We start from the raw sequence: 26460 nt of genomic DNA on the forward strand, positions 1-26460 counted from the left end.
CCCTACCTCATGCTGTCCTCAGATTACATAATAAAAACTTGCTGACAGATTCCTTTTAACATGTCTATCCTGTGATTTCAATAATTTCCACAACTTTTTTTCTTGGGAGTTGCAATTGAAATGTTGATGAGTGTATATATTCATTATTACCCCCATCCTAGACAGTTAAACATACATTTTTTTCTCTGCGCCTTTGATATGTTGACTTGCATACCTTTAATACTTTTCTTTTTTTCAGCATCTAAAATGCATCAACAAGTTGGCATTGAGCGAACCTCAAAACCAAAAATAACTCGAATTTTTAACTGGTGTTTGATCTGCGAGTAGAAACCTATGACGTACAATGTCCTGTCAGTGATTTCTGGTCCACAGTTTACTGTAGTAAGAATGTCCCAGTGACTTCTCTCCCATGAACCCATCTTATAAATCTGCACATAAAATATCTTGTGACACACACTTTGTAAGATATGCTGTCATCTGCAGGAAGTTAATTCTGCACCCAACATGGCAAATAACAGTGATCCGACAGTAGAGGCCCCCAAACACATAAGATGGTTGTCAGCCAAACGATGGTCTAGCTAATCATTCATTCTGCTGAGTGCTCCTGTGTCCTCTATGACATGTCTGATGACGGTTTATCTCGAGGAAACAATATGATTGGCAGTCCCATACACATTAGTCTGTCGTCTGGCCGCAAGGAGATCAGCGGGCTTGGCCGACAATAGACTGACGTGTATGTGGCCTTCAGCCTCCACATATGTGAGCATTTCCAAAGCCTCTGCTTGTCAATGATACATAACAATATCTGTAATAGATTAGCCCAAGCCACTGTTGGAGTATACAAGCCGGATCTGTGGATGGCAATACAGCAGTACAAATCATTTGTTGGGGTAGAGATTGGAGGATCGATTCACAGGGCTCTGGCCCATTACCCAGGTCAGTAATCTTTAGCCGGTGAATGGGAGGCTCGCAAATCTTAACTTCTGGGATCTCCAGTGCGGCTTTGATTAGGTTAGAGTGACATCATTATTGAGGCATGACACACAGATGACATCACACAAGCCCAGCTAATCAAAAACCGTGCCAGAGATCCCAGAAGGTAAGAGACTCGTGAGACTCCCGTCTAGCGGCCAGAGACTACTGACCTGGCAGTGTACTGGAGTCCCATGAATCGATCCCCCCATCTGTAGTTGGGGATAACCATTTAAATGATAAATTCTTGGTTATTTAACACTGACCTATTCGGCAGCGCTGTGCAGAGATTGTCATCACTTACAATAGTCTTTGTCATTTATAAGGTTGAGTGAAGATACTTGTTCCATTATTTGTGAGGGTTTTCTTTCCATCACTCTTTTATGAATCAATGTTTTGTTTAAATCTCAACCAATGTATAGAATCAACATGCCATTTGTTCAATATGTCTTGTAATACTTATAGTGCTCTACTTGTAGTCACTTATCATACATATCACCAGAGAAGGCCTGCAGAACATCTTTCACATGCAGTCCACTGGCAGAAGAAGTGGATGGCCACCATATGGCTCTCTAAGCCATGAATCAGGTGGATTCTGCTTATGTGGTTGGCGTGATGTGTGAAAGGCCATGATGACCAGCTGTGCTTGTGTGTCAGCATTCACGTTCTGCCCACTTTGGTTTTATGTAGATGGTAGATTCCTGACAAGAAGTATATAATTATCTGTGACAGAGCTCACTAGGACACAACGCAGATGTGATAATATGGGAACGTTGCGAAGACAGAACTAGGTCATTTCTCAAATGAGATGGAAAACAATAGGAAAGAAAACTGGCACATGCTCTGTACTATACAAGTCTTGTGCAACGTGCCTATTCATCTACCGGCAAACTAATTACACTAAGGCAAAGAAAAGGTGTTACTTTCCTATGTAGTCACTGGAAGACTCCTGCAGCTTGTTACTGATGTTCTGCTGCCACATCTCTGAAATGATGCTAATGAACTCATTTATTTCGGACAGAGAAGGAACAGCAGCTCCGTTGTTATTTCGGACAGAGAAGGAACAGCAGCTCTGTTGTGTCCCCCATACTACTGCACTGTGCTGCATTTTGCTTTTATTCTGTGCAACACTTACTAATCCATGTACAGTGTATGCCAAATAACTAGAACGGCAATCAAAGTATTCCACCCCCATTGCATCATAGATTTAATAGCAACATTTACAAACTTTTTGTTGTTTGAAATTAACCAGTCAAACAGGAATAATTTAAAGAACTGAACACAATTAATAATACAAGTGGCTTCTAAAAATTAATAATACAAGTGGCTTCTCCAAATTCAACACCAAATGCAATTTTTAACCTCCTGACAACGGTCGCTCGCTCCACACAGTGCATTTCCCGGGTGTTACATGGACGGCACCTAAGGCCTCTTTCACACTTCAGTTTTTTGCATCAAGTTATAATCCGCCAAAAAGGCGGACAAGCGGATCCGTTGTAAACTGATGTGAACGGATGGCACAGGATCCGTTTTCAGACGGATCCTGAAAATGAAGAAATTTAAAGGAATCGCTGGCCGGGAAGGGGGGAGAGAGAGAGAGAGAGAGAGAGAGAAGAGAGAGAGAGAGAGGAGAGAGAGAGAGAGAGGAGAGAGAGAGAGAGAGAGGAGAGAGAGAGAGAGAGAGAATTTTTTTTTTTTTTGTCCGGCAACCAGAAAGAAATTCGGGTTAAATCAGTGTTTGCAGGATCCGCCAGAGAAAAAAACGTTACAAGCTCCGTTTTGAAATTTTTGAGGATGGTGACGGACAGCAACTTTTGGCGGATCCTCACAAAAAACGGATGTAACGGACAGCAATCCGTCACAATCCGCCATTAATGCAAGTCAATGGGAAAAAAACGGATCCTCAAAAAAAAATTGAGGATCCGTTTTTTTTCAAAACCTGGCGGATTGTGACTGATTGTAAAAAACGGAAGTGTGAAAGAGGCCTAAGAGTAGCTGATGTAGCCTTGCTCCCATTGTAATAGTTTAGCTTTCAGGCTTTAACGTGGCAGATATTAATTCTAACAGCCACTGCACCATTATCACCAATCAACGTGAGCATGGCGTGCCAATGGGCTGCCATAGTAGCTGGGGGTCTATTGAAGGCCTAAATTTCTGCTACGTTAGATTTGTCATTGTCACAATTGATCGCAATAAGGTTTAAGTTATCCCCCTTTTTCCCCAAACAAGTCATTACCCCTGAGGAACGGGCTAAGATTCTTCAGGAACGCTGCTAGAAGATGGTGTCTGGCTAAGTATCACATTTTCAGCAGGTCAAAATAGCTAAAAGATGTACTAAGGAGGCGTGTCATGCAAGGGATGGATGATTCTGAGACTCCAGTAGTCAATAAAAGTTGTATTTTTGTGCACACTTTGAAGAAACCATTTAATATATTCTTTTGTGTTGAGCTATTTAAATTGTTCTTTTTTGAATGGTTTATTGCAAACAGCAGAAAGTTTGTCAATTTTTCTAGTAAACCAAACTTGCAATGAGGGTGGAATAATTTTGACTATATGTTCAAATTAAGTCTGTCCAAGACCAATGACTATTTCAACCAACTTCACTAAAAACATACGCATTATTCTGCTGGAACAAAAGATTGGGCATGTTGAAATCCAACATACCCAGTCCTTCTTTCCCTGAACATTTGGGATTGAGGAGCGTTGGGAGGCCCTATATGCATTAAATAGTCGCCGACCTGACTGATCGGGATTGGACAATTTTATTCTTATGTTCATGGCCAGCTTTAAAAGGGTTTTTAGGATCCTTAGTCAAATATTTTATAATTCTTTTAAAATAAATCATTACTAGCTTGGCCCGTGCAAAATTTTCGCACATTGGTCGTCGGGGGCGCAGGCAATTTCAGCACAAGAAAGCTGGTCAAATGTAAATGTATTTCTTAAGCTGATGAACACAGACAGTAGAGGTCAAAAAATGTTTTCCGGTTGAGGTGCCACCTGCAGGTCATTGTGTCTTTCTGTAGGTTTATGAAAATATGAATGTTTAAATTTTATTTAGTGATAAAATCATGAATGTGTGTGTTACACTGCTCCGTCATACTCACCCGGCCTCCGCTCCCGCGCCGCGGCCGATCTCCGCTCCCGCGCAGCAGCCGGCCTCCGCTCCCGCGCCGCAGCCTCTCTCCACCCGACGGCCACGGCGGTCACCTCTGATGGGCTCGCTGCTGCTTCTTGTACTCCGGCTGTGCCCTGACCCGGAAGCACCTTCGGACCAATGGCAGACCAGACGGAGCTATATCAGGCCGCTTCCCCCTGAGGGAGGCGCCTGATCGTTGTGTTAAATTGCACACTGGGTCCTGCTTCCTCCTGTGCTCTCTGCAGCCTCTCGGTGCCGTCCGCGGTGTTTCCTGCAGCAGCCTCGCAGCCCTGTCTCCCGTGTTCCCTGCAGTATTCTCCGTCCTACTCCAGTCCTGCTCCAGCGTTCCTGTTCCTTCCTACTCCAGTCCTGTTCCTGTGTTCCACTTCCATCCTACTGCAGTCCTGCTCCAGCGTTCCTGTTCCATCCTACTCCAGTCCTGTTCCTGTTCCATCCTACTCCAGTCCTGTTCCTGTGTTCCAGTTCCATCCTACTCCAGTCCTGCCTTCGGTGTTCCTGCTCCATCCAGCTATCCATACTCCAGCCTTACAGTCTACGCTGCAGTCCCGCACTCTTACTCCAGTCCATTCTGAGCCGCCCCTCTCAGTACCGGCTACTGTGGTACTTGAACCCCTGGGCCTGCTCCTAACGGTCCCTGTATAGGGGTCGGTTCCACCTGGCAGCTCGCCCGGGGCCCCTCGGTGCCACGGTCCAGAGGGTCCACTCCTGGAGATTCCAGCTCCTGACCACCCACGCTAACAGTACGATCAGGCCATGGACTCCGCCGGTACTACGACTGCTACCCAGAAAGAGTTGCTCTTCCTGCGGGAGAATCAGGGACGCATTATGTCGGTCATGAAGTCTATGGACACTCGTTTGTCGGCCCTGCAGGTGGCCGATCCTGGAAATGCCACTCAGCTGGCCAGTCTCCAACAGGAGCTGGGTCAGCAACAAGATACTCAAGCCCATATTTTGTCTTACATGGCCTCTTTTGACAGTCGCTTGTCGGCCCTCCAGGCTGCCACTGCAGCCCCGACACCTCCCCGCGTCTACAGGTCTCCCGACGCCCCGCCTCGCCAAACTGCCTCGCTTGACCGGGGATCCCAAGCTCTGTAGGGGGTTCTTAAATCAGTGTAGCCTCCACTTTGAATGGCTGCCGCAGCAATATCCCTCGGACCGGGCCAAGGTGGCCTTCATCATGTCCCATCTGGAGGGAGAGACCCTGTCTTGGGTGAACCCTCTCTGGGAACGTGACGACCCTGTAGTCTCGAGTCTCCCGGTTTTCCTGGATACTTTTCACAGAGTCTTCGATGAGCCGGGCCGGTTAGCCTCTCTCACTGAGTCACTTTTTAACTTACATCAGGGTTCTCTCACGGTCGGACAGTACGCTAGTCGCTTTCGCTCCGAGCTCGGCTGGAAAAATGCAGCTTTGGTAGGCATTCTGGCGCGGTCTTTCAGGCAAAATAAAAGACGAACTTGCAGGTCAAGATACCCCGTCCACATTAGAGGACCTTATCTCGCTGGCTACTCGCATTGACCTACGCTTCCAAGAGCGCGCTCGGGAGTCAGCGAGAGACAGGAGGTCCACCGGGTCAGCTTCCCTTTTCACCCATTCTGCCAGTCCCTGTTCGGCCGGGTCCTCTTCTTCTTCCTTGGTCGAATCCATGCAGATAGATCGCCTAAAGTTGGCCGAGTTGCGCCAGAGAGAGAAGCGGGCACAAGGTTTGTGCCTCTATTGCGGTGATTCGTCACACTATGTCCGCTCCTGTCCTAAGAGACAGGGAAACTATTCCACCTAGGTCAGGTAAGAGAGGCCTCCCTAGGTGATGATGATCCCTCTCAACCTCTTACGATTTCTGTGATTTTGGTTTCAGGAGAGAGACGTGGGTCCAAGGTGGCCTACGTGGATTCGGACTCGGCAGGTAACTTCATTCGACCTGAAGAGGTGGACAAATACCAAATTCCCGTGGTTGCTCTTTCTAACCCTATCCAGATTGCCACAGTGGATGGCAAACCGCTACAGGTGACCGTCACCTTGGTCACTGAAGAAGTGGAGTTGCAAGTTGGAGCCTTACATCGAGAGAAGATAGCCTTTTACGTTTTACCTAAGCTCTCTCACTCCATTCTACTCGGTCTTCCATGGTTAAGGACTCATCAGCCTGTTCTCGACTGGTCTTCTGGGAGATACTCCGCTGGGGGCACCCATGCCAAGCTCGCTGTCTGACTTCAGTCCGCCTGGCGGCCGCTCCTCGTTCACCTCCAGGCCTTCCGGGTCTTCCTCCAGCCTACAGCTCCTACGCCGATGTTTTTGATAAGAAGGAAGGGGAGGTCTTTCCTCCACACTGGCCGTTTTACTGCCCAATTGAACTTGTTCCCGGTTCAACCCATCCAAGGGGCAGAATCTACCCCGTCTCCCGCAGAGACCACCGCCATGTCCGAGTACGTCCGAGAGAACCTCACCAAAGTCTTTATACGGAAATCCTCTTCGCCCGCGGGAGCCGGGTTCTTCTTCGTCAAAAAGAAGGACGGAACTATACGGCCGTGCATTGACTATAGGGCTTGAATGAAATTACCATCAAGAACAGGTACCCTCTTCCACTCATTCCGGAGCTGTTTGACCATCTCAGAGGGGCTCGGGTCTACTCCAAGCTGGACTTCAGGGGAGCCTATAATCTGGTCCGTATCCGTGCAGGTGACGAGTGGAAGACCGCTTTCAACACTCGAGACGGCCATTACGAGTACCTTGTCATGCCCTTTGGTCTCTACAATGCTCCGGCGGTGTTTCAAGTTCGTCAATGAGATCTTCCGGGAACTCCTGGCCATCAAGTTGGCCTTGGAGGAATGGCGTCACCTTCTGGAAGGAGCTGTCCATCCCTTTGTCATCTTCTCGGACCACAAGAATCTGGCCTATCTCCAGTCTGCCCAGAGACTCAACCCTCGTCAGGCCAGATGGTTCTTATTTTTCGCCCGATTTGACTTCGAGCTCCGTTTCCGTCCTGGCAACAAGAATACGAAAGCCGACGCCCTGTTCAGGGTCTTCCAGCCACATGAAACCACAGAGGAACCTTCGCATATCATTGATCCCACTAGGATCATCACAGTGGCTCCAGTGAACTGGCTTACTCCTCCTCCAGGCAAGACGCTTGTGCCTGAGAACCTCAAGTGAAAGGTCCTCCTATGGGGACACTCCTCCAAACTGGCCGGCCATGCCGTAACTAAGACCCTTGATCTTATCACGCGTCACTATTGGTGGCCCACGCTTCGTCAAGATGTACTTGACTTTGTGGCTTCTTGTCCATCCTGTGCTAAAAACAAAGTGCCACGAAGACCTCCGTCCGGCATGTTGCTTCCGTTGCCCGTTCCTGTGGTTCCTTGGGAAAACATCGCCATGGATTTCATCACCGACCTACTACGCTGCAGTCCTGCACTCCTACTCCAGTCCATTCTGAGCCACCCCTCTCGATACCGGCTACCGTGGTACTTGAACCCCTGGGCCTGCTCCTAACGGTCCCTGTATAGAGTCGGTTCCACCTGGCAGCTCGCCCAGGGCCCCTCATTGCCACGGTCCAGAGGGTCCACTCCTGGAGATTCCGGCTCCTAACCTCCCACGCTAACAGTGTGTTTTTTTTGGCTGTTTTCTTGCTGAAGGGAGCAAGTTTACCTTTCAAATAGTGTATCGTGTGTGTGGGGCGAAGTAATCAGCGAAAAAGCAGTGAATGTTTACAAATGCAACATAGTAACATAGTTAGTAAGGCCGAAAAAAGACATTAGTCCATCCAGTTCAGCCTCTAAAATTCTGTCAGAATAAATCCCCAGATCTACGTCCTTCTAAAGAACCTAACAATAACTGTAAGATACAATATTGTTACGCTCCAGGAAGACATCCAGGCCTCTCTTGAACCCTTTGACTGAGTTCGCCATCACCACCTCCTCAGGCAGGGAATTCCAGATTCTCACTGCCCTAACAGTAAAGAATCCTCTTCTATGTTGGTGGAAAAACCTTTTCTCCTCCAGACGCAGAGAATGCCCCCTTGTGACCGTCACCTTCCTTGGTATAAACAGATCCTCGGAGAGATATTTGTATTGTCCCCTTATATACTTATACATGGTTATTAGATCGCCCCTCAGTCGTCTTTTATCTAGACTAAATAATCCTAATTTTGCTAATCTCTCTGGGTATTGTAGTTCCCCCATCCCCTTTATTAATTTTGTTGCCCTCCTTTGTACCCGCTCTAGTCCCATTATATCCCTCCTGAGCACCGGTACCCAAAACTGTACACAGTACTCCATGTGCGGTCTAACCAGAGATTTGTACAGAGGCAGTATAATGCTCTCATCATGTGTATCCAGACCTCTTTTAATGCACCCCATGATCCTGTTTGCCTTGGCAGCCGCTGTCTGGCACTGGCTGCTCGAGGTAAGTTTATCATTAACTAGGATCCCCAAGTCCTTCTCCATGTCAGATTTACCCAGTGGTTTACCGTTCAGTGTGTAATGGTGATATTGATTCCTTCTTCCCATGTGTATAACCTTACATTTATCATTGTTAAACTGCATCTGCCACCTTTCGGCCCAAGTTCCCAACATATCCAGATCCATCTGTAGCAGAATACGATCTTCTCTTGTATTGACTGCTTTACATAGTTTTGTATCAATGTGTTGTAAGTGTGCTTTGGGGTACTGTGGTGCCACCTGCAGGTCATTTTTCCTTACTGCAGGTTTATGAAAATTAATGTTTAAACTGTATTTTGTGATCAAATCGTGGATGTGTGATTTGTTTGGCTACTTTCTTGCTGAAGGGGGCAAGTTTACCTTTCAAATTGTGTATCATTTGTGTGTGTGGGTGCAGTATGAACGGGGATACAAAGTAATCACCGAAAAACAGTGTTTAGAAATAGAATAGATAAGCAGTAAAATATATATAATTTAATGTGGCCTGATATCCAAATACTTTCTTCGGAACAGATATAGCCAATTACACGGCCTTTAAATGCTGACACTAGTGGTATGCGCACATGTTCCAATAAAAATCTGTGAAATTGATCAAAAAATGCTTCAAAGACTCTTCCTATTTATTGTAAAATGACGTAATGTTCATATGTTCCTGGTTTGAACATATTTTTTCCTCTTCTTGAAGTTTTGAAAACGCCTTGAGGAAAAATAAAAGTGCATGTCACTTCTTTGAAACGTCTCCTTATAGAATCTGCTTGTAACTGGGCACCATCAAATCAGAAGAAAAAAACACTTCAGGAAAAGGGAAAACTCCCTCGACAACTTCCGAAACAAGGAGAGATTTCTAATGTGGTTTATACTAAAAACTTCCATTTAAAAAAATAAATACATTTTTGCACATGCTCTGAGGTTATGGACGCATGACATCTATAAGAGGCTGGGGGACTCGGTGGGGTTTTCCTAGGCAAAGCCCCCTCAGGAGGAATCCAGCTGTCTTTTTCTTGAAGCGGCTTCCCTCATCTATAAATTAAACTAGAGAATGCGCATATCACTTCTATTAACTGCGTCAAGGTTTCCGAACCCAGGAGCAGCTAAGGGAAGAACCGAAAGACGAAACACTTGATCAGTAATGTTGCTTTTACATTGCTGTGCATTATGCGTGGCGGCTTTGTTGCACTTTTCGAAGCGGGTTCCAGGACAATTATTGAGAACGAATATTCATAGGAATGCTCGTTTTATGATAATTAGAAAATTCAAACAGGATGCCAATCATTTCACCTTACAAACAGTTTTCTCGTTCGTCAGGTGAACTGATTTTCAACCCTGCTTGCTTAAAATTTATCGTTCATGGCAGCACATTGTCCTATGTAAGCAGTCTACGCGCACAGAACGATTGTATTACCGATCGTACTCAGAACATACAAGTGCAAGCTACTAAACTAAATCCGCACTTTGACAAGTGTAAATGTGCCCCAATTTATTTCATATTAATGTTTAATTTTGGCTTATCTTCCCTGAGGTTCTCAACTGTACAAGCAAGGTTTTTCTTTTTTTCTATGGCCATTCAAAAATGTATATTTAGTGATGAGCAAGTATGCTCGTTACTCGAGATTTCAGAGCATGCTCGGGTGATGTCCGAGTAGTTTGGGCGTGCTCAGAGATTTAGTTTGTGTCGCCGCAGCTGCATGATTTGCGGCTACTGAGTACATGTGGGGATAACAAACAGACATTCCTCACATGTATTCAGGCTGTCTACAATTTTGTTTCTGGTGACCTTTGACAGCTCTTTGGTCTTCACCACAGTGGAGTTTGGAGTGTGACAATTTGAGGTTGTGGACAGGTGTCTTTTATACTGATAAGTTCAAACAGGTGCCATTACTACAGGTAATGAGTGGAGGACAGAGGAGCCTCTTAAAGAAGAAGCTACAGGTCTGTGAGAACCAGAAATCTTGAATGTTTTTAGGTGACCAAATACTTATTTTCCACCATAATTTGAAAAATAAATCTTGCCAAATCAGACAAGGTGATTTTCTAGGTTTGTTTTCTCATTTTGACTCTCATAGTTGTGGTCTACCTATGATGTCAATTACAGGCCTCTCTCATCTTTTTAAGTGGGAGAACTTGCACAATTGGTGGCTGACTAAACACTTTTTTTCCACACTGTAAATTAGACATCCTCATATTCTGTATACAAGGAAAGTGGTCCCCCACAATCCTTTCTACTGGTGGGTCAAAGCAATTAGAGTGCAAGGCTTGGTAAATAGAACATGCAAAATATAAAGTGCTTCTAAACATGATATCTTTCTAGATAAGTCTAATTGTTTTTTTCTGGCTCACATTGGTAGTATAGTGTATATGGGGCCTACCAGACTCCTGCTGGCACCAGCTTTCTGCTCTGACAAACTTTGCTCCTCCACCACCAAAATAAGTAATGGTAGAACAGATTGCCCTCCATCGTAATGGGAGTTTATGACAGAGGTCATAATACTTTTATGGGCCTCAATGGCGACTTTGCAAAAACAAATGGATTGTGACTGTTTTTTCAATAATAAATTATTTTTTCACTTTTACATGTGCAACGTGAAACTTTTCCATAGAGCTCTTAATAAATTAGCAAATAAAATAATTATTTTACAAGGGTATAGTAGTAGTTAATAAAGGTAGATGTAAGTTGCCCTAAATACCATGATTACTTTTAGACATACACAAAAATACAAAGCTATTTAAAGATTAAAATCCACTGGGACTGATAGTAGCACGTCCATGTATTACAGATACAGTAGATGGCAATTTCTTCCGCATGTGAGTTTTATTGACTTTGGCTCCGATTCATCAAGATTGGCGTTTTTCATGTCAGCCTTGTTGAAGAGTATGCTGGAGTAAGATGCACCAAGTTTATTAACAGGCGAGCATCTTTCGGCTGCCATTCACCACTACAACAAATGAAGACCACTCGGACACCGCAGTATATTTCAGTCATTTACGCTGCATACTTTATGATTAACGTGTTGTTCCTGCTAGATCACACCCTTTCTCGTATACGCTCCATCCACTTCTCAAAAAATCGCCTGAGGTGGCCAGGACTGGCATGAAAATGCCAAAAATTGCTAAATGTTTACACAACAGTTTGCAACCTTTGAAACAGCTTTACTCCAGAATTCCGGTGAAAATAATTTGATGGGTAACCCTACAGTATCTCTCGTTCCACCATACCGCTGCACGACCAGCTCCCAACTCACCTACCGTATCCCCACCCATCCCTTGTAGATTGTGAGCTCTCGCGGGCAGGGTCCTCGCTCCTCCTGTACCAGTCGGTGACTTGTTTTGTTCATGATTATTGTTCTTGTTTTTATTATGTATACCCCTCCTCACATGTGAAGTGCCATGGAATAAATGGTGCTATAATAATAATAAATAATAATAATATTGAGTGTTCCCCTAAATCCTCTATTGTAAGTAGTTAATGAAGTTTTTACATGGCGTCAGAGCTAAAACTAGTGACATCATAAAGGAGCCTGCTTCCACGTAGGACAGAGCCCCATAATCATAGCATGGACCCTGTCTGAAACACATAGATATACTTTGCTTTCAGTCCTATAAAGTAATTGTGGATTTAATACTGAAGAGATAAAATCAAGTTATAACAGGCTGAGCGACTATTCTTTATAGGACCTTGGACATAATGGCACACAGGACCCTCCATTGGCACACTTTTATTGGGGGGAGCTGACATTCCCTTTATTCCTGTCTCTGTCAATGATACATATGACTGTGGATACAATCCTCTTTTTGCTCTTTGTATGTGTCGTTGTGTTCATGTCTTGGATGCTAACATTTATATCAGTTTTGTGTTTATTCTTTGTTGTTTTGATGCCATATTAATCCTGTCCTGGAGTCAATGTAAATATCAATCAAAGTACAGTCACGCGCTCTATAAACTCTAGAAAATGGCGTGTAGTCGGTGGGGTGGCATGCTTACGGTTTCATTGACTTCCATTCTAAATGAGGCAGTGGACAAAACCATGCTAAGCCTACCCGATTAGTAGAACTGCTGAGGTCCTCGTGGGAGGGAAGCCATTATGGATGATTACCCTATAAGTAGCAGATGTGATCCTTTAGCTTAGTATCTACAGCTTGGAGGAGATTCAGCACTGATCCATCTATATCAATATACTGATTCTTTTAAGAATAACTGTTTACTTTAGGAAGAATTGCAAATGAAGTCTATTTTCTAGAAAATCACAACTTTCCTCACAGAGAAACCTGCTTAATAACTTAAAAAAAAAATTAAATATCACAAGGTTAAGTGGGATCAGCAAGCTATTGCAAAGCAGTCATGGATTGCAAGCTCTTCTGCCACTAAGGGGCTTCTGTTTAAAAAAAAAAAAAAAAAGAAAGGAAATCACAGAATATGCTTGGCATCTACACAAAAAAAACAGACACATTCTCTGTGGACTGACCACAACTGTGCTATTTTTTTCTCTTGCCATCTTCTCCAATGCCGCTTTTGTTACTCAGGAGCTTGGGTCAGTTATGTCCATGTTTGTTCCGAACAGTGCAACCAGCTGTTCTTCATAATTTGCAATGTTCCTTTTCATTATCTCCATACAGGGTCCCAAGAGCCTTTCAAAAGCTTGCACGTCCATGGCTGCGAGAAAGGAAAAGACACGGTGGCTAATTTCTCAGTAGTACTTTGTCGCAAGGCAAATATATTACTTCGTTTAATATATAAAAAAAAGTTTCTCTTTCTCTCTAGACAATTATTATTATGCTTTGCTTATATAGCGCCATCATATTCCGCAGTGCTTTACAGACATCATCACTGTCCCCATTGGGGATCATAATCTAAATTCCCTATCAGTATGTCTTTGGAGTGTGGGAGGAAACCGGAGAACCCGGGCAAACACGGGGAGAACATACAAACTGTGTATAGAGGTTATCCTTCATGCGATTGGAGCCCAGGACTCCAGCACTGTAAAGCAACAGTGCTAACCACTGAGCCACCGTGCTGTCCAGAAGTACAGGACAGATACTATTCCGTAAAATGGCTGATTAGGACACAAATAATAACACTTTAGTGCAAGATAATAATAGAAGTTACCTAGGCATTTTACACTTCCAACAGCGTATGCGGAGGCAGCGCGGGGTTTGTTGGTCACCAAGGCAAGTTCTCCAAAATACTGCCCCCTGGAATACCGAGCAATTTCCACTGCTTCGTTCTGTTCTATATCTGCTTTACTCTAAAAAAAAGTATTAAAGATTTCAAATATGTAAAAATAAACATCTATGTCATATCTATATCCATGTACAAAATACAATGAAACCACACCAACATATTAAGTTATGTATGCGAGTTATCTTGGCTATATACCCAAATCATCCAACACGATATGGAAAATGGAGAGGAGACCGCACTCCAACAAACTGTGTCCGTGTGGTTAATTAAAGGTACACTTTTCTGCAGTTTGTTGGAGTGCTGCCTCCTTCTCTTTTTATGTATCATGTCTGGAATCGGCTAGAAAAAGGTGCAGACGAGCTAGTAAGTAAAGTGTCTGCCCATTCTGCTTCTATTTCTTCAGTAGGACTAGGACAGAAAACACAATGAACAGGCAACATTAGTCATTATTTTACAAAAAGATCATGTAAGGGTAGTTTCACATTTGCGTTTAAGGCCGCAGCGACGGCCTGCGCACGGCCGCCGCTAAGCCCCGCCCCCTGCCTCGCCTCCGCCGGTAGCTCCGCCTACGGGCGCATGGCGCTGCATGCGTCCTGCGTCCCCTATCTTTAGCACTGGGGACGCAGGCCGAGTGCAGGTATGCGTTTGGCGGAGCATGCGCCCTTTTGATGGTGCGCCGAGCGCACCAAATTGCTACAGGTTGCGTTTGGCGCTGGTCGGCGCACCGTCAAAAGGACGCATGTGCTGCCAAACGCATACCTGCGCTCAGCCTGCGTCCCCAGTGCTAAAGATAGGGGACGCAGGACGCATGCAGCGTCATGTGCCCGTAAGCGGAGCTACCGGCGGAGGCGCGGCAGGGGGCGGGGCTTAGCGACGGCCGTGCGCAGGCCGTCGCTGCGGCCTTAAACGCAAATGTGAAACTACCCTAAGATGACCAAAGACGGGTTATCATCATTATTGGCGGGTTTACATGCGCTAACTGGGGCCTACAAATCATCACCGATCAGCTGCATCAAATTAATTGCCTTTTTAGACTGGTCGACCACTTCCGCGCGCACAGAACGATCGCTAATACATTTGTTCTGTGACTATAGAATACCATTGTTCTTGGCAGTATAAGTCCTGTTTACACGGGCAAATTGCTGCTGCGAAAGAATGATTTTTCAGCTGGCTAAAAAAAGAACAAGCATTTTTTTCATTCACCGGGAGTTGATAGTTGAGATCGAGGGTTGTTTGTTCGAAAATATTCAGGCCAAGTGGTCTAATATATAGTTGAAGGTATCACAATGCATTTTATAAGAAAGATTTAAATATAACAAAAAAGAAAATGGATTATCAACATACACAAAAATATATGAGGAAAATAAACATTTATGTTTTATTCTAACACAACTTCCTTCTGTGCATTTCGAACAGTAGCCCTTTACCCTGAGCACATGAGGTGACATATGGGAGTGCAGACTTTATGATGTATTTTTAAACTGTACCTCCCACGGAAGAACAAGCACAGTGTAATCAATGGCTCACAGTAGCAATATAAGGCAGTATGAGCTGCGTGCACATTTTGAGCTTTAAATGACAATTTGTAGTAAGCCTGGGACCCCCGCATTATGAGAGCAGAAAGGAAGGAAGCACTATAACTAATTTTCCTTATAGTATATGGTGGAATTCACGGCTTTAGAGCTGGGTAAGGTCCTATCCATTCTTCTTATTGGATCCCTATTTTGCATAGTATGAAATACACTGCCATAGAGCAGGAATAACTTTACATGACAAACTTCATGGGGACAGCTGAACCGTTGGGCTTCCCCTCTTGGCCCTTAAAGAAAGCTTATACGATTTAATAAAAAATATATACTTAGAACCTCCAGACCAACTTTTAAAAAATGTTGCTTAAAGGGGTTGTCCACTACTTGGACAACCCCTTCTCAATCACTATCTTTCCTCCAGTAAAATAACAACATCTACCCTTACCTCCGATGCTGGCGCTGTTCCAGCGGTGTCAGCACTGGCTCTCCAAGGGCTCGGCATCAATTCCTTATATCACAAAATCCCTCTGCCAATCAGTGGCCACTTCACTGAACCTCTCATTCAGACGTAACACTCTCCCACTTCCTCTGGATCTAAATTACGTCCGAAGAAGGGGAGAGTGAAGTGGACGCTAATTGGTCGTAGGGATCATGTGACGTAACAATGTCATGTGACTCCTGGGAGAGCCAGTGCAGACACTGCTGGAACAGCACTGGCACCAGAAGTAAGCATTGGGTTGTTATTTACCAGGGAAAAACGGTGATTCAGAAGTGGTTGTCCAAGGAGAGGACAACCCCTTTAACCACAATAGATCACTAGAGAACAATGGAAAGATTTACTATTTACATTGAGCCAGAATTCTGCAGTACAGTATATGTCATAACACAAAGTTTGTCAAGTTTTATGTAGACACTTTTTGATCCTCGTTTTTACAAAGGAGTGTGACTTCATGAAAATGGTGATTTAATTTACTGGATGCACAAAATTTATCATCCAACATGACTGCGTCTAATTCTCCTTTTAATTGTCTAACTCAAGAATAGTATTAATATATCTATGTCTTCCTCTCTTTTTTCAATTGTAACTAAAGATTAGGGACATGTAGATAACTAGAACTAAGAAATGTTGACACGCCATGCCTCTGGATTAGTGTCTAATTCTTCTAACATTGCAAATGTGAACTCATCCAACCTTTCTATCTTATTGTCTTTACACTTCAAACCACATATTACAGCTATGTGACCGCTGTGTCCTGCCCTATTATGTCTCCCTCCGGTTCAGCAACCATAGCAGAATGCTATTCACAAACTGCAGAAACTGCAATCTGTAATCTTCTGACAGATCCTGAAGAAACACATATATTTTAGTTTGAAATCTCTTATTAGCCCTTATCTTCATTTAGATCACCGTTAATTTAAGCAAAGTGATTAGAATGAGATCATATTAAAAATTGCTATTTTAGTAATTAATATTTAGTCAAATATGGCTCCAAACATTAAAATTCTCTATAGGAGTTTTCTACTATACACTATAAGATACAGTATATGGCAATTCATGTTGCTATGTCAATAATCTTCGAAGCACTCAGTGAGGCCACTCATTGACCCTGAAGATCCTGCCCTCCCCATAAGTCTGCCATGCATGACTGATCACTCTCCATAGAACACCATGGGCCATATGGAAACTGCCAGATGCGATAATATGCGCTAATAGTTCTGTACACAGTATTTCTCTGTATTCTTGAGGTTCCCAGTAGTGATGAGCGAGCATGCTCGGATAACGTGTTATCCGCAATGCTCATGTGCTAATAGAGTATCTTCGTTGTGCCGAATAATATGTTCGAGACGTTGCGCTTGCATGTCTCATGGCTGTTAAACAAGGGATTGCCTGTTTGTTTGGCAATCCTTGCGGCTGTCGAACAGTCATGACACATGCAGCCACGGCAAATTGATAGTATTAGAGCACGCCAAAGATACTCAATTAGCACTTGAGCATGCTCAGATAACACCTTGTCTGAGCACGCTCGCTCATCATTTGTTCCTAGCAATCTGCTCTACACCTATGAAACATTTTGTCGCAAGAGAACAATATGTATGGATGTTCATTAAAATAATATCACTTTTTACAGTAAAGTTCACAGGTAACGATAGGCAACTTATAACTCACTGGGTTTGTTTTCAACAGAAATGAATGAAAGCCGGATCAACAATACCTTGCTTTTCATTGTTATTTTCACTTCACCAGTCTCGACAATAAAAAAACTGTCTGCTCCATCACCCTGTGGAAAAATATAATGCACTCTGGATCACACTTCTGGCGGAAACAGCATCAATCATTAACAATAAATATTGTGGTCTGGTCTCCTACTAGTCCGAACAGCACAGGTTCCCAATGCAGCTTCTTCAGTAAGCACTATAGCTTACCGAATAAGGAGGGAGCCGTTCATCACTATTTATGAGTCCAGTGTATTCATTCAAGAGGAAGCTATCCCCATCTGCCCTCACCCCCCACACAGTGGCTGATGGCTGGTTAGCCTCGATGTTTAAATCCCCAAACATTCATAGTAAGATGTAAACTGGTTTTGCTTTGAAATGGACACCTATGTTTTAAGCCCTGATTCTGATAATAAAATGTTAAATACCTGAGCAATAATTTGTTCTCCGTCACTGTAGGCTTTGGTGTCTATGACATCTACCACCTTTAAACGTTCTGACAACTGAGCATAAATAAAAAAACTAAATATAATTGCTGTAAGGTCACTCTACATACAGATTTTCTTTTCCTGCCTCAAAAACTTACTTCTAAAGACTTTAAGAATGGTAGGGATTCAATGAAGTTTTCATACGTTCTTCTCTTCTTAGCGTTGTTTTTCACAATAATTCTTCGGAAAGTTACTCTGTCCTTCAATTCAAAAAAGGAAAATAAAGACGATGGATTTAGTCTTAAATATTACATCTGTATGACAATATAGGGAAAGCTGGCTTACAAAGAAACAAGCTAACTTAAAGGAGACCTATCACCTGGAAAAATCATTATTTAAAAGGAGGCCAAAATATATATGTTTTCCCAATATTCAGTTAGGTCCATATATATTTGGACAGAGACAACATTTTTCTAATTTTGGTTCTAGACATTACCACAATGAATTTTAAACAAAACAACTCAGATGTAGTTGAAGTTCAGACTTTCAGCTTTCATTTGAGGGTATCCACATTAAAATTGGATGAAGGGTTTAGGAGTTTCAGCTCCTTAACATGTGCCACCCTGTTTTAAAGGGACCAAAAGTAATTGGACAGATTAAAGGGAATCTGTCACCCTTTTTTTGGCCTTTCACCTGCCGGCATAGACATCGGGGGCTTATCTACAGCATTCTGTAATGCTGCAGATAAGCCTCTGATGTAACCTGAAAGAGAAGAAACACACGTTATATTATACTCACGGAGGTGGGCGGTCCGGTCCGATGGGTGTTGAGGTCCGGTCCGGCGCCTCCCTTCTTCATGCGATGACATCCTCTTTTCCCGTCCTGAAATGGCTCCGGCACAGGCGCATTGCTCTGCCCTGTTGAGGGCAGAGCAGAATTCTGCAGTGCGCAGGCACCAGACCTCTCCCGAGCGCCTGCGCACTGCAGGACTCTGCTCTGCCCTCAACAGGCACGCTTTAACGGATCCCGCTGATTCTGAGATTGTTTTTTATGACATATTGTACTTCATGTTAGTGGCAAAATTTCTTCGATATGTCTTGTGTTTATTTATGAAAAAAACAGAAATATGGCGAAAATTTTGAAAATTTTGCAATTTAAAAATTTAAATTTTTATGCCCTTAAATCAGAGGGATGTATCACACAAATTTCTTAATAAATAACATTTCCCACATGTCTACTTTACATCAGCACAATTTTGGAAACAAAATTTTTTTGGTTAGGAAGTTATAAGGGTTAAAAGTAGACCAGCGATTTCACATTTTCACTACAAAATTTACAAAACCATTTTTTTAGGGACCACATCATATTTAATGTCATTTTGAGGGGTGTACATGACAGAAAATACCCAAAAGTGACACCATTCTAAAAACTAGACCCCTCAAGGTGCTCAAAACCACATTCAAGAAGTTTATTAACCCTTTACGTGCTTCACAGGAACTAAAGCAATGTGGAAGGAAAAATTTTTTTGCAAAAAAATTACTTCAGAATCAATTTTTTTTTATTTTCACAAGTGTTAAAAGAGAAAATGAACCACAAAATTTGTTGTGCAATTACTCCTGAATACGCTAATACCCAAAATGTGGGGGTAAACCACTTTTCCTAAGGGTAACAGGAGAAATTGGACCACAAAAGCTGTTGTGCAATTTGTCCTGAGTACACTGATACCCCATTTGTGGGGGAAACCACTGTTTGGGTGCATGGGAGAGCTCGGAAGAGAAGGAGCGCCATTTTAGAATGTAGACTTTGATGGAATGGTCTGCGGGCGTCATGCTGCGTTTGCAGAACCCCTGACGTGCCTAAACAGTATAAACCCCCCACAAGTGACCCTACTTTGGAAACTAGACCCCCCAAGGAGCTTATCTAGATGTGTGGTGAGCACTTTGAACCCCCAAGTGCTTCACAGAAGTTTATAACGCAGAGCCGTGAAAATAAAAGTCTTTTTGTTTTTCACGAAAGTGATTTTTTTAGCCATTTTTTTTATTTTCCCAAGGGTAACAGGAGAAATTAGACCCCCAAAGTTGGTAAATAGTGGAAACCCCTCAATTCTTGCTCTAACCCTGATCCCAACACACCCCTAACCCTAATCCCAACCCTAATCCCTAATTCTAACCCTAATCCTAATTCGCCCTAACCCTAATTCTAACCCTAACCCTAATTCTAACCCTAACCCTAATTCCAACCCTAACCCTAATTCTAGCCCTAACCCTAATTCCAACCCTAACCCTAATTCCAACCCTAACCCTAGCCCTAATGGAGAAATGAAAAAAAAAATATTTTCTTTATTTCATTATGTTTGCCTAACTAAGGGGGTGATAAATGGGGGGGGGTTATTTACTATTTTTTTTATTTTGATCACTATGATAGTTTATCATAGTGATCAAAATGAATGAATGGAATCTGCCAGCCGGCAGATTCGCGGCGGGCGCACTGCGCATGTGCCCGCCAATTTCTTCCGGATCCAAGATGGCGGCGCCCACCGGAGGACGCCAGCGGGACAGAGGACCACCGGGAGGGAATCCAGGACCACCGGGAGGTACGGGGGGGGGGAGATCCTATTTCTCTTTCCTCTGATGTGCGATCACATCAGAGGAAAGAGAAATTAAATGCAAAATCGTGGCTTTTTTTTTGCAATCGCCGTTATAGGGTTAATAACGGCGATCGCAAAAGCGGGGTCGGTAAAAACCGACCCGATTCATGTTCTCTGGGGTCTCAGCTACCCCCGGCAGCCGAGACCCCGGAAAAAATCAGACACTGGGGCTAATTACTTACTCCACAGCGCCGTGTATTAACTGCGCTGTTGTTTAAGTACCCTTAATTACCGTCGTTATAAAGCGTATCGGCGGTCATTAAGGGGTTTGAGAAAGAGAAATTGATGTGGGCCTCTCTGCTGTCTCACTGTTTGACAACGGTGCGAGACTTCTTGTTTTAAGCTGAGAGATACCACTGTGTCCAGAGGAGACTAGACATGTGCAGCATTGTTACATGGAAGTGCTGTTATCCTCATACACAGGGGAAGTACTGTTATCCTCATACACAGGGAGGTACTGTTATCCCCATACACTGAGGAGGTGCTGTTATCCTCATATACTGGGGTAGTTCTGTTATCCTCATACACAGGGGAGGTGCTGTTATCTTCATACACAGGGGAGGTGCTGTTATCTTCATACACAGGGGAGGTGCTGTTATCCTCATACACAGGGGAGGTACTGCTATCCTCATACACTGGGGAGATGCTGTTATCCTCACACACAGGGGAGGTGCTGTTATCCTCATACACGGGGGAGGTGCTGTTATTCTCATAGAATCGTAGAATCGTAGAGTTGGAAGGGGGACCTCCTGGGCCATCTGGTCCAACCCCCTACTCAAAGCAGGATTCGCTAAATCATCCCAGACAGATCATAAACAGGGGAGGTGCTGTTATCTTTATACACAGGGCAGGTGCTGTTATCCTCATACACAGGGGAGGTACTGCTATCCTCATTTACTGGGGAGGTGCTGTTATCCTCATACACTGGGAAGGTGCTGTTATCCTCATACACAGGGGAGGTGCGGTTATCTTAATATGGGATGCAGTTAGGTAAGAAAAGATGTAAGATGGATTTCTGTGTGTTATGTAGAGCCGGGTGTAGAAGGCTAGGACTAATTATATTAATAGAATACAATAAAAGCTAAGTTTTATCCACAGTCTTAGATAAGAATCTTTTGCCCTTATCATATGGTTATGATAACTGATTTTTTAACACAGGCATGCAGAGTTTATTTTACATCTATGAGATGAAAATATTGTGTAGTGCTCCATCCATGCTTTGCAGTGTGCATAAATAAGACCTTGTATTTATTTTTTTAATCTCACGCAACAATAATGTTACACACAACAACCACCAGGGGGCACTCAATAATCGTCCTAATACTATTCCTGAAATACATTTGGTGTATATTGGAAGATCTCATTTACATGCATCTCATTTATATGCAACACTAATCCTAACAATGTATTCATTAGAATTTAACAATTCAATCTAAATGTAGGAAAAGCTCAATAACAACGCTGCTATTTATGAATGATGATCAAAACTGATTGTAAAAAGTTATCATAAGAGGTACTGTACCAGTACATGTCTCTTTTCCAATATTAACAGTACATACACCACTATGATTGAACATATATATATATATATATATATACACACACACACACTACATAGGTACTTGTCACAAAATTAGAATATCATCAAAAAGTTAATTTCAGTTCTTTAATTCAAAAAGTGAAGCTCATATATAGAATCATTACAAACAGAGTGATCTATTTCAAGTGTTTATTTCTGTTAATGTTGATGATTATGGCTTACAGTCAATGAAAACCCAAAAGTCATTATCTCAGTAAAATAGATTACTTAATAACATCACCTTGAAAAAATTATTTTAAAATCCGAAATGTTGGCCTACTGAAATGTATGTTCAGTAAATGCACTCAATACTTGGTCGGGGCTCCTTTTGCATCAATTACTGCATCAATGCGGAGTGGCATGGAGGCGATAAGCCTGTGGCACTGCTGAAGTGTTAGTCTAAGTGCACACGTACCGGAACTCTCGCGGAAATTACCGTGAGAATTCCGGAATTCCAGTCCGCGGGAAAATCGCATTTTAAATTCCCGCGATTTTCCCGCGGAAAAACTAGCATTTTGCAAGCGTAATTAGCTTGCAAAATGCTAGCGTTTTCCAAGCGATCTGTAGCATCGCTTGGAAAACTGATTGACAGGTTGGTCACACTCGTCAAACATAGTGTTTGACGAGTGTGACCAACTTTTTACTACTGAGGCCGCCTATGCAGCATCAGTAGTAAAAGATAAAATGTAAAAAAAAATAAAAAATGGTGTTATTCTTACCTTCCGACGTCCCGCGCATCCGTTCCCAGTAATCCTTTGCGAAAATGCCCGCGATGACGTCCGTTCTCGCGGGATCGCGATGTCTCGCGGTCATTCGCGATGACGTCGCGCGAATGACCGCGAGACTTCGCGATCCCGCGATAACGGACGCCATCGCGGGCATTTTCGCAAAGGACTACTGGGAACGAGAGCGTGAAGAGAAGCGGGAAGGCTGCGCGGGACGTCGGAGGGTGAGATTAACAATATTTTTTATTTTTAAATTCTATTTTTTACAGGGATATGGTACCCAAAGTCCGGAGGAGAGTCTCCTCTCCTCCGGACCGTGGGTACCATCCGCAAATGTTCTGCTTACTTTCCGCATGGTGTGCACAGCCACATGCGGGAAGTAAGCAGAACAATGCATTCCTATGGGTGCGGGATCGCCGCGATTCCGCAAATTAATGAGCATGCTGCGGTTTTTGCCACGAAGCGATTCCGCCGCGGTAAAAACCGCAGCATTAGCACAGCATTGCAGAATCCCATAGGAATGCATGGGATGCTTATTTTTCGCGTTTTCGCGGCAAAATCGCGCGGTTAAAACCGCCGCGGAAACGCGAAAAAAACGCCATGTGTGAACTCAGCCTTATGGAAGACCAGGTTGGAAAGCAGGGCTGTAGAGTGATAGAACGGGACGGCGCATGGAGAGCGGGGCTGCAGAGGGAGAGAGCGGGACGGCGGGTGGAGAGCGGGGCTGTTAAGAGAGAGAGCAGGACGCAAGTGGAGAGCGGGGCTGCAGAGGGAGAGAGCGGGGCTGCAGAGGGAGAGAGAGGGACGCAAGTGGAGAGTGGGGCTTTGGAGGGAGTGAGGGGGAAAGCGAGTGGAGAGCGGGGCTGCGGAGGGAGAGAGCCGGACGGCAGTTAGTTACTATTCCCGGGCAACGATGGGCTCTTCAGCTAGTATATACAGTATATATAAGTTACATACACACATAGTGATTACACTAATAACACTAATTTTGAGATGCTCTATACCCCCATGCTGCCAAATGCTGCATATTATATTCTAGGCAATGGTAAATTAATAATTCATTACTCATCTAATTGGTTCAGTAATATCCTGCATAAATGCAGCCAATGTAATAAACATCATTACAAGGTAACCTCAATAGATTTTCTATTGAATTTTTTTATACAAAGCTAAATAGATTCCATAGCAAATCCAGCTGTTGACATTGTGAATAGGCAATATATAGGTGAACGATCAAAGTTCAAAATATATTAAAAGTCCAATAAAAATATAATTTTATAACATTGGTTTTAAAATTCTAGGTTGTTCAGAATACTGACAACATTAGGAAATCCTTAGGGGATAGTAGATACTCTGATCACGTCATGTGGAACAAATGGTTCCTTTTCACCTGCTGGTGTATGATCACGTGCATGTATGAAGCATAGACTATGACATGGGCAGGATTACAGGAACCTTCCCTAATACTTGGTTGCACAACCTTTGGCAGCAGTGGGGCATGGCAGTCATGATTTCTTACAGCGGTACTCACCAGACACCATATTGATCCAGCAGATGTAGCAACAATTGTAGCAGCTCTAGGTGTGTTGTACATTAATGCAAGCTCCCCAAAACTTCCTCGGTTGTCATAGCAACCAACGCATTTTCTCACACCATCTACCTTTACATAAATGTCATACGTCCCCCTGGAAAAGTAAAACTCACTGTTAGTCACACTAACATTCCTGCATTGTGTTGGTTTTGCAAAACCGAAAAATGTTAAAATAATTTCTCAGTTTCTGAAAGACTGTGATTAAGTCAAATACAGGCCATCTTACTGTAAGTGCAAGTGGCAGATGGATGCAATATATGTTCCTATAAATACAATAATCGCCACCATGACAGATCTATTACCATAGCTTATAAAGGCAGACAATCACAATTCCACCATCTGCTACTTTATAACCATCAGTGTATAAATGAGTGACCTCATTGCCTTAAGTACAAGGTCGTTGTACTTAAAGGGGTTGTCTAGCCATGGGGTACAAATCTGCAGTCACTCAATGTAACTGCAGACTTGTGAAATCTCTGAGGATTTTCCAGAGCAATTTGCATACTTAAAGCCACATTCCAACTAGACGTTTCCAGCCTTGCTCAATACACTTGCATTGAATGAGGATGTGCATGTCTAGTCGGCACATGACTGCATGTATGCAAATTGTATACTTGCAGTCATGTGCCCGCCGCCAGCACTGGAGAATCTTGACAGCATGAAGAGTATGCTGTGAGGATTTACAAGTCTACAGTCACATAGAGTAACTGCAGACTTGTAGTCTAAGGCCAGATTTGCTAACTCATTTGGACTGACCATTTAATTTATTTTGAATTCATTTAAAACACTTTATTATGAAAGAGTGTATTTATACTAAAACGTTTTTGAAAAAATGTCACACTATATAAGTGTGTATGTTAGTTTTTGTCAAAAAATATACTCAAAATGGTATATCATTTTATGGACAAAAGTATTGGGATGCTCTTCTTAATCATTGAATTCAGTATTGTCATTTAGCCCCATTGCCACTAGTGTTTAAAATCCATCCCCTACCCATGCACTTTGCGTTTACTAATATTTGTGAAAGAATGCGTCTTTCTAAAGTGTTCACTGAATTGTGATCAAGGCCCTTTCACCCAACATCAATGGTCTTCTGGATGAGTGGTTGCAAATGCCAACAGACACACTCCAATATCTTGTAGGTAGAACGCATTCCCAGATGAGTGCAGGCTGTTTTAGCTGAACCAACTCTATATAACATGCATGTGGATTTCGAATGCGATGTAATAAAAGCTTTAGTTGTAATGTGTAGGTTTACCAATACTTTTGTCTATATACAAGACTGTGTGAAAGGCTTTAGGCAAAGTTGTTTTCAACACAGCAACAATTCTGATTTGCATATTTGATTGTACTGGGGACTTGATATACATCTCTTTGCCATTTGGCCATTTGCTGGGCATTATTAGGTGGGAAATAGACTGTGACATGGTGTAGGGACATAACGTATGGGGATACATGGGGCTTATGGAGATGCTTTTTTGCACTGGTTTTACTATATAAATCGCTATTGTTCCCCACATTGAATTGTGAAATCCCTGATTGTGACGACTTAATAATTATTTCCTGCCTAAAATCTAAAATTTATATGTCCAGCCATATCTTTTTGTCCCCATTTATTGATTAATATTATTGATTAACATTGTAACATTGTATCAGTGGCTGGTGTCCCCTTTAGTTTGGGGTATATTTGCGGTGATTATACTGAAGTAGCATTTCATGGATTTTTTTAATAATGAAATAAATAAAAAATAAGTTTTACAGAATATGGTTCTCTTCTTTTGGTAATGGCTTTTACGGCCATGCTATGTATTGTAAGTGAGAATATCAGCCTGATCAGTAGAAAACCTGGGATCTTAGTGAACCATGTTTCTGTGCAATTTCACTATTCTACTTTTACTGGCTTTGACGGGATGACGTGGGATATTAGTGGTAGTAGTCCGGTGGCTCTGACTTACGGGATGATGTGGGATATTATAGTGAATGTGGCTATGCGGAGTGGGCGGGGCCATAC

At 43.1% G+C, this 26460-nt stretch overlaps 1 protein-coding gene across 2 annotated transcripts in view; it reads right to left on the reverse strand.

Moving 5' to 3' along the window:
- Window positions 1-2155: 2155 nt before the first annotated feature.
- The window catches only part of PRKAR2B (protein kinase cAMP-dependent type II regulatory subunit beta), a 146335-nt gene continuing 122030 nt past the window's right edge, over window positions 2156-26460 (reverse strand). For both annotated transcript variants that reach the window (XM_073573573.1, XM_073573574.1), the window contains exons 6-11: window positions 24390-24543; window positions 18066-18167; window positions 17908-17982; window positions 17479-17544; window positions 13662-13800; window positions 2156-13208 (exon numbers count right to left, since the gene is read on the reverse strand). In XM_073573573.1, coding sequence (XP_073429674.1) covers window positions 13075-13208; window positions 13662-13800; window positions 17479-17544; window positions 17908-17982; window positions 18066-18167; window positions 24390-24543 — 670 coding nt within the window. In that variant the 3' untranslated portion in view covers window positions 2156-13074. The remainder of the gene's footprint in view (window positions 13209-13661; window positions 13801-17478; window positions 17545-17907; window positions 17983-18065; window positions 18168-24389; window positions 24544-26460) is intronic.

This window comes from Dendrobates tinctorius, unplaced genomic scaffold (assembly GCF_039654945.1).
Source record: "Dendrobates tinctorius isolate UK_male_01 unplaced genomic scaffold, ASM3965494v1 ptg000035l, whole genome shotgun sequence".
NCBI classification, from domain to species: Eukaryota; Metazoa; Chordata; class Amphibia; order Anura; family Dendrobatidae; genus Dendrobates; species Dendrobates tinctorius.